At 40.9% G+C, this 9,438-nt stretch overlaps 1 protein-coding gene across 1 annotated transcript in view; it reads right to left on the reverse strand.

Moving 5' to 3' along the window:
- LOC147432419 (uncharacterized) overlaps positions 1 to 4,186 on the reverse strand; it is a 20,012-nt gene extending 15,826 nt beyond the window's left edge. Inside the window, exons 1-2 of the mRNA XM_086491923.1 lie at positions 3,917 to 4,186; positions 3,707 to 3,848 (exon numbers count right to left, since the gene is read on the reverse strand). Coding sequence (XP_086348049.1) covers positions 3,707 to 3,848; positions 3,917 to 4,186 — 412 coding nt within the window. The remainder of the gene's footprint in view (positions 1 to 3,706; positions 3,849 to 3,916) is intronic.
- Between the last annotated feature and the right edge of the window lie 5,252 nt (positions 4,187 to 9,438).

Consider the following 9,438-nt stretch of genomic DNA (forward strand, 5'->3'; position numbering starts at 1 on the left):
GACAAAGACACAGACACATCCTCTCTCTCTCTCTCTCTCTCTCTCTCTCTCTCTCTCTCTCTCTCTCTCTCTCTCTCTCTCTCTCTCTCTCTCTCTCTCTCTCTCTCTCTCTCTCTCTTTGCATTTGTCCATTGGACTAAAGGCGCGCGAGGAAGGGAAAGTTCCTTTTGCTACTCTCTCCGCGCGCCGTTAGTAATGTTATTGCTCTGGCAGTTGTACTTAAGGCGCGCGGAGAGGTTTGCAAAAGGCACATTTCCTTCCTCGTGCGCCTTTAGTCCTATAGACAAATGCAAAGAGAGAGAGAGAGAGAGAGAGAGAGAGAGAGAGAGAGAGAGAGAGAGAGAGAGAGAGAGAGAGAGAGACTAGGTGTGTTTCTGTTTCTGTTTTGGTGAGAGACAGATATATTTATTTATTTATTTATTTATATTTATAGATATATTTATATCTATAAGGGGAGAGAGAGAGATCATGATGGTTTGGTTTTGGCAGAATTGTCATGTTTGCTCATGGTTTTGACTTGTTATGTTTCTTGATGATTAGGATTAAGGTCCAGTAGGCAGAAGAGGCTGAAACCAGATCCAGGGCTTGTGCCAGGATTTCAAACCTTGCAGGCTCAGTTGCTTAATGTATCTGCCAAAAGAACTGTTGACTTTTGTCAGGACATATCTGAGGAAAAGTTTCTTGGTGAAGACCAATCAGAGAGGTCACCAGGGCAAGAAGATTCCTCACCCGACAAGGGTGTGGTGCCCTGTAAGGTACATCTCAAGAAAAATACCAGAAAGAGAAATATAGACTTCTCAGATGATGCAGATGTGCTAGAAAGTACAAAATGTAAAGAAAAGGAGGATGTGTCTTCTCTGGAAGACCCAGCTGCAACTGATGAGAGGCTGTTTGATTTTGCAGCATCTTGTGGTGCTGGGGACAAGTATGATCTAATTCATTCTATGTTTAATCCAAAGTTTGACATTGAAGACCTATTAGCTCAGCACATTAATTTCTTGCAGTCCTACAGAGATAAGTTTGAGGTGATGGTGCAGGTAGGAAGGGTTGTTCTGCCTACTATGACTCTTGTGCATTTAAACGACTGTGGTGGAAAGGGACAGGGAGTGAAGAAGTATAGGGAATTACCACCCTCTTGCCGACATTCAGTCTGCCCTTTGCACCAAAAAGAATGCAAACTCATTCAGGAAGCCTTTGGCTTTATGATTTACCTCAACAGCCTGTTTGGATTCCTCATGCAGAATCCTGATGAGGTGTTAGAGGAGCAGGATGCAGCACCAGAAGAGGAATGCGAGGAGACAACTCATATGCAAGAAGTCGAGGAGGTTGAAGACACAGTCGACCTTGAGGTTGAGGCAATTGAAGTACAAAGAAGTAAGATGCTCTCTGTGAAAACCACAGAAATCAAACTTCCATTGGATGTCAGTAACTTCACTGAGAAGCATGCTCAGATGATGTTGCCAGCTGTGCCTGAGTTCAGGATTGGAGACAGGACCTATATCTTCTTACATGATGTGCAAAGTGTGTTTTATTTAAGGGAGGATTTCTCCCTGGCTATTATTTCCAGAGTCCAAGAGGAGAGGAGTGGATTTGTTTCAGAGGATAGTAGTGATGATGAGGCAATGGAAACATCCAGCAATCCAATGGAATGCCTTCGAAGATGCTTTGAGAAAGCTGAAAAATACAAGGAGACACTACCTGATGAAGCCACCTTCCAAGCAATAAGACAAAGCCTAAGACCATCAAAAAGTAACAAAGAAGTGGAGGATTGGTTTAACCATTCAGGTCAGGGGTCAACTACATCTGTAGACCTGTGGCAAGAAAACCTCTTTCTGCAGGATGAGAGCTTCATGGTATCTCTCTCTCTCTCTCTCTCTCTCTCTCTCTCTCTCTCTCTCTCTCTCTCTCTCTCTCTCTCTCTCTCTCTCTCTCCTCTCTCTCTCTCTCTCTCTCTCTCTCTCTCTCTCTCTCTCTCTCTCTCTCTCTCTCTCTCTCTCTCTGTTTGTGTCATTTCTGACATTGTATGTGCAGTCTTGGATTGCTGACAAGGATGACTTCCTTCGGCGCCGGACAAGAGAGTATCGAGGAAGGGATGCGGCCCTAGCACAGTACCTTTCAAAGCTCTGCGAGTCGCCGATAGTAGTTTTTCACAATTCCATGTCACAAGAGGGTTCAATAGCAACTTACACATTCAAGACACTATCACGCTTCTTGGGTGGACCGGTGCTGCCCAAAAGTGCAGATAAAGTCATTCTTGTTGACAAAGTGTTTGCTAGAGATTGTTTTGGTTACTGCCCAGGCTATACAGGTGGTCGGGCAGCGTATTACTACACCTACACAGCAATGGCACTAGCTCTTGGTAGACAAAACCCAGATGAACTTTTAGAGTATGGCAAACATCTCATGATTCGTTACAAGGGTGACGTGCCAAAAAACAAAATTGAACCTGCAAAATCTTGATACACTTCAAGTACCAATTGTATAAGATCATGTATTACATAAATTTTTTACAATGCCATCCACTCAGAGTATCTTTCTCCACTTGTGATTCACATACACCATTGTCTCTCTCCACCTTCGTTGACTTTCACGAGCTCCGGAGTTGTTGTATGCCATTGATCTTTTAGCTTTTTGTTGTTGTAAATGTCTGATGGCTTGTGCTGTTGCTGAATTTGCCAAGACTTCTTTTGCCTGCATTCGATGAATGATTCTACGATAGAACCATTCAAATAGTTCTCTCAAACTGTTAGCCTTGATTCGAGAGCCACCATGTCGTGTGTGCCTGAAATAAGCATTTCTCGCCATGTAATGAGACTTTTCCATCCCTTGGGTATTCCATATTGCCGGGTTCCCATACTTCTGTATAAAATATGGCAAATGATTGAAGATGATGTGCTGGATATGAAAACAGATTAGTTAGAATGTTTTACACTCACATATTTGCACATAAGAGAGAAAGAAATACATGATAATACCATGTAGTGAGTAATCTGGGTGTCTGTCCATGCTGTCTTGAATGATTTTTTCAGAAGGTTGAGATTTTTCTTGAACTTGCTCATATCACCTTGTGACCAGTCATCTTTGTCGCACATCAAAAATAGGATGTCTATTGATCGCCAAACCTCAGCCTTCGCGTTACGAGTAGTTGGTTCGTGGTCTTTGACTGCAATATGTAGCTTTTTCCAGCTCTGATACTCTACCTTGCTAACATAAGATGTGTTATATATTTTTCCATGTTTTGTTAGCTTTGGATCTCTTGTACCTTGGGGCTTAGATAAAAACCTCCGTGCCTTCACCCCACCGATGGATGGTTTGCATGGGACATCCTTCTCAGCAGTTGATCTCTTTTCATCCCGCTGGATTTTCACATTGCCACCATGAAGCCCCATATCCGACAGTACCATTTCTAAGCACTGCAAGGCTACTTGTCGTTCTGCAGAGTTCTTAATCTTCCAAGCAAACCCGATGTATAAGTAGACCAATTTCTCTACAATTCTACAAAGGGCATGCATTGTACAAATGTGAACATTCACAAGTGGTATTTTCAAAACTGGTCGAAAAGCAGGATCCTCAATGTGACGTGTTGGAGCTTTTCTCCACCACTTTGGGTTCATGACCTTTGCAGGCTCCATGCAGAACAAACACGGTGACTTTGCCATTGCACCCATTCCATAATTATACATGCACTTTAATGTTTTAAGGTCACCTGCAAGATGCCACTGAACTTGAAAGTCTCCCCTTCCATCTAGACGTAGTACCTCTCCCTGGTTAGTCTGTCGATCAATCAGCTCCGGAATATTAGTTCGATGGAACACCCAATATAGAATCTCATGATCTTCTTTCTTTACCTGCAACACAAAATAAATGAGACTTAAGTAGATCTGAATATTTGAGCTTACTTGAGAATATCGCTTACCTCAAACGCACCAAGCCACCATATGTTAGATTCTGATTGAACACTAAAATATAAAGGATCATCACTGGGACACTTTGAGAGGGCTCTATTCATTAAAGTAATAGTAACACGCTCTAGCTTTTTCTCTTTAACAAGCTCACACTCATCCAGTTTTAACACAAAATGTAATAGTCCACGTGACTCTTCAAATGTGATGTTGTAAAACTCCACCATTCTCTTCTGTAGTATCCGCAGGTCCATAAAAATATTGTTGAACTCATCATATGCCATGTTGGCTCCATGGCCACTGTAAGTTGCTTTAATATGAAAGGGCTGTCCAAGATAGTCTCCCTGTGCCTCGTTAAGCTGAAGCCTCTCTTTCCAAACACTTGAGGCTGATGGTAGAAGTTTGGATTTTATACCCTTCCTAACAAAGATGGATGAGACAGACTTTTGGATAGCCGAATATCCTCTTTTGCTTACACCAAGTGAATCAAGTGTGCCTTGTATCTCTTTTGCAGGCACTGAGTTCTCTGAAATAAAGCGGTCCACTACATTTCTTTGTAGAACCTTAAACTTCTTGTCATGTACTATATCTGCTTCCAGGCTTCTACTTATAAGTGGCTTCAATCTCTTTCCTATATTGGCTTTGGGGTCAATGTTTTCCTTGTCAGGATAGATTGAGTCTCTACATGAAGACAATGCATAAGTAAATAACAGAAAATTTGCTTCACTAACACTATTTAGGCACATGAAAACAATGCATAACAAGAAAAAACAAAGAGATTACTTAACTAAGACAATGTAGCCAACCAAGAAGCATCACCTTAATGCTCGGATTCTTTTCTTGAGACCTCCTGATGCAACCTGCAATGTTTCAAGATTGCGCAATTTCTTCTTTCGGATACGACCACCCAAGATGGTGTCCTTCATTTGACAACTTCGCACCTTTTCTTTCAGTTCTTGTACCTCTGTTTTATGTTGCAAAATGGTAACCTGATCTGTAGAATGTAAATGTGAAAGGCGAACAATCTCACATTGTTGAGCTTGGAGAATGCTCTTGTAAGTTCCAGCTTCTCTTGTAAGTGATTTACAATAACCCAGAAGGCCGTTTTCTCCATCACCAGCAAAGGTCAATAAGCTTGTAGGATTGACAAACGGTGGAGACGCATTAGTTATTGGATTCTTAGGGTAGAGAGAGCCTCTCGTCCAGATATCTATGTGTTTAGCTCCTTGAGCTCTGAGCGTGTCTATGGAGGTGGGAGGTATATGTGTGTTTGTTTTACTGCGCTTAATCAATGGTTGGTACTCATTGTCCAAATCAATGTGAAGGTGATATTTGGCTCGTTTGTGGGTAACATTTGTGCCATTTGAGGAGTGCGCCATTAGCCAAATGTGCAGGTTTAATGGAAAGTGAATAGCGGCTGCGGATTCGTCCCTCCATGTTAGCCTCATTCCCTCCGTATTGACGTTGTTCATTCAATACAACTAAAAAGAGTATTATCCCTCAATCACTACGAATGAATGTTCAGAGGGGTAAGGAATCTACTTAAAGTACACTTTTTGAAGTTTTACTATGAAAGACCCAGCTCTTTTATTTGTCATTTTTTCTAGAGAGCGAGTGCAAAAAATACATTTTCTTAGAAGGCCCTCCAAATGACCTCCGAAATTTGCAAATGAGGGAATTTTCTTCTACGAGTATTTCTACCACCTCAACCAAAAAAAAAAAAAGGTATTGTGGTTAAACTCCCTCTCCCTACCAATTGGAGTTGTATTGACTGGCCAGTCCCAGACACCACAATGTGTGAAGCTCTCAAAAGTAAGTTGTTTAGTGATGTGCACAGGTCCCTAGAAAATTCAGTGCTCACTAAATTGATAAAGATTGCTAATTTGTGTCCTATAAGTTTATTTGTAGGACTATTTCACACGTGCCACATACATGTTACAAAGTGTAAGGTCTCCAAACCCGCCGACACCAAAGCGGGATGGTACCATTGACAGGTCTCTAGGCCTACTAAAGTTAAAGTCTTTAAACAAGAAAAATTCTAGAGAATTCACCCTTACCATTAGCAATGGTTTAGGTTTATAGCCCTAGAAGAGACCTAGTCCTATCTCGCAGTGGAAACGGGACCCTTAAAAAAGAAAATTTGGCCCTAAATCTTCATCCTTTAGATTAAGGTTTCCTTAGCCAACTCTTTTTTCCCTCTAACATATGTGAGGGCACAGCCGCTGGTGGATTCCTCATCCAAGTGAAGAAGTTTCTAAACGTTTTAGTGCACGGGAATGGATAGTTACCTGACTAATCAGGTCCACCCGTCCATGATTGACAACCTTAGTCAATCCCCACTTACCACCCCGCACTCACACATGATTCTATTGTTGTTTAATTACTACCACATTCTTCCACAATTAAAATAACGATTCCTTTTTAACTTTTCAAACTGCATTTCCTTAACACAACCTTTGAAAACAACATTGAAGACATTCTTTCAGAAAACAGACATCTTTAAACTTAAGACAAGGTATCGTCAATTTAAAGTATCACTGACCAGTACTAACTTGTCTTAAGACCACCTATACAAGGGTGAAAAATGGCACCCATTCCTTATTTATATAACCGGCGTGGAAAAAATGTCTTCACCCAAAGTCCGGGCACCCATACGCCAAAACCAGTTGCCCATACAACCGGGCGGTTCCTCTAGGATAAACTTAAAAGTACTATCCATAAACATAAACAAGCACGGGGTAAAGACTCATTAGGAAATTTTGGAGGTCATTTGGAGGGCCATATGAAGAGAGAGAAAAATAGAGCGCGTCCAATGAGCATGAAGGCTACGTTACGTAGAAAAGTACCTGGAAAAACTCAAAAAATAGGAAAATAGCATAAAACTTTCACGAAACTAGGATTGTAGCATAGTAATTTCCTTACTTTTACCGAGCTTTTAGGTGCTTGCGTGTGGTCCCACTTCTGATATTCTCTCATGGTCATTAACGTATTGGAGGGTGACCATTAAGCCCGCACAAGATATTGGAATTTTAAAACACTTTTCCTCCATTAGAATGCTTTCAAAGTGAATCTCCCTCCACTAAATCTTTTCTCTGAGAGTTATGGCATCCACGTCTTCTCGCCCAAGAGCCTCAAGGTGTTTACTGTCTCTCACACCAACAAACAACAACGGCACTTTGCCTAGAAGGCCAAGTAGTAGCATATCCTCAATTACAATACCAGCTTCAATAAGTGCAGACAACCAATGGGTTGGACAAAGGATAAACAAAGGTTCATGGGTCCTCATGCAACCAAGAAGACCCAAGAGGTTTAGTGGTATCAACGTTTACCGCTCAGCATGGAAGGCCAGGGTGTTGGATTTCAAAGTTGAGATCGGCAAAAGATCTGTAAAGAAAGTTCTTGTTCAGCATGTGTTTACCCATCCAGAGGTGATAGCAAACGGTGGAAATGTATCAAATATACATCAACCACGTTGCAATTGTAAGTACTCTTGACATGTGAACTTACTGATACTCTCATTATAACTTTTCTTATATATTTTGCAATGTTTCTCCCGCTTGTTATGAGTAATGTCTCTACTCTTCACAACTCAATTACATTAGATTTGTCATTTGTACTTATTGATACTCTTAGTTTAACTCTTCTTATATATATTGCAGATGTTTATCCCTCTTCTTATGAGCAATGGGAGCCTGTGGAGTGCATAATAGGCCTCTTCTATGTTGTACATGCCCATATTGGTTCTCTACAGTATTCAGAGAGGAGCAGCAAAAGATTGGCTGATGAGGGAATCTTTTTTTATGACCACTTTTACCAACTCAGCTCAGGCAATAAGAATGGCATGTTGGTGAAACTACCTCTACCGACCGATTGGAACACTGTGGACTGGCCAGTTCCCGAGGAAACAATGGTGGAGGCAATGCGAAGTAAGCTCTACAAGGATATACAAAGGTCTCTGCGTAGCTCTGTTCCTACCAAACTGGTTCGAATTGCAAACTTTTGTCCTGTTGCACTCTTCATAGAGCTGTTTCATAGCTACAACATCAGAGTTACAAAAACTATGTTCATGTGCAAGTCATTTCAGCAGTCATCCTGTGACAAACTTCTTGACAAAGGATGGTATGCAAAGGAAGAGATTGGTTTACGGTGCGAGGTCGCGCTTGATACTCTAGTTGTCAAGTACATGATTGCAAGCCAATCACTATTACTCTCATTTTGGTATATGAGATCACAAATGCTAAACGGTAAGTACATTCCTATGGACCAAGTTTCTGCAGGTTTGGAAGATAATCCTACTGTGGATGTGGAAGTGATTGATAAAGAGAATGGCCTACTATTGGTGGTTACAATAAGGGAGCTATGCAGTCTTCAGCATTTGCGAAATGACATCGTTGAAGAGTCAATGGACAAGGAACTATCAGATTTTTCCTTTTTCTTAGCTGGCCGTAAGGTGATGCGGCGAAGAGAAAAAGATATTTTGTGCAAAGAGTTGGATGGTCGGGTTGAAGTAGTGTCAATGTAACAGATATTCTTGTAAACCCAAGTGTATACAAATGACTTTCAAGACATGAAGTTTATTGATCTCATTTTTCAATTGTGCCCTGTGAAAAAGTGTGCTTGAAATACATTTGTTTACCACGTCAAATCTCTCTCTCTCTCTCTCTCTCTCTCTCTCTCTCTCTGTCTGTCTATATATTATATATATATATATATATATATATATATATATATATATATATATATATATATATATATATATATATATATGTTAGACAAGACAAAGACAGATAGAAGAATCATCTTAATTCATTAGAAAGTACAAACTCGTCCGTGAACAATGGACTGAGATACAATTTCTGTAAGTATGGAATCAGAATGTCTTCAAGGTAAAAATCGAAGGAATGCCCCTCGAAAGAAGGTGGTGAGATAGTTGTTCCCGGCGGATTTAGTTCTCCCTTTTCGGGAGTATCATCAATTAGTAGTGTATTAGTTGCATCAAAGGGTACACCGATTTGGCTAAACGGTTTGTACAAAAGAGGTAATCCTGGTTTTTTAGGGTGGTAGTGGCCCTCAACAGTAACGCATTTTCTTTGATCATACAAAAAGGCAAAATCTGACGTGTGAGCTTGGCATACACTGCAAACTATTGCAACTAGTGGCGATAAGTTTTGCCTTTGCATTGAAGACCATATGCCAACTCTGAAGCGCGGAAGAAGAAACTCAATAAACTCCTTGGTTCCTGGACGAACCACGACTCGACAAGTTCCCATCCGAAACGTTTGCAAATCATCAAAGGGTCCTCTATCACCAAGAGGCACCCGCATCAGCAGCAATCCATTGACGTCCAAGATAATCAACCTCTGTAAAAGTTGACAAGTACATATAAGTAGTTAGAAGCTGAACATATTTTGCCATACTTGAATAGACATTACCGGAACAACCGTATCTACAGGTAGCAAGGGTCCATACTGGGTCTCTGTAGTGTTCATGTCATTGTTGCTCTCCTCCGCTTTATCTTCATAGTCATCATTCAAAT

This window comes from Adiantum capillus-veneris, chromosome 20, assembly GCF_014529385.1.
Source record: "Adiantum capillus-veneris isolate H3 chromosome 20, ASM1452938v2, whole genome shotgun sequence".
In the NCBI taxonomy this organism is placed as follows: domain Eukaryota; kingdom Viridiplantae; phylum Streptophyta; class Polypodiopsida; order Polypodiales; family Pteridaceae; genus Adiantum; species Adiantum capillus-veneris.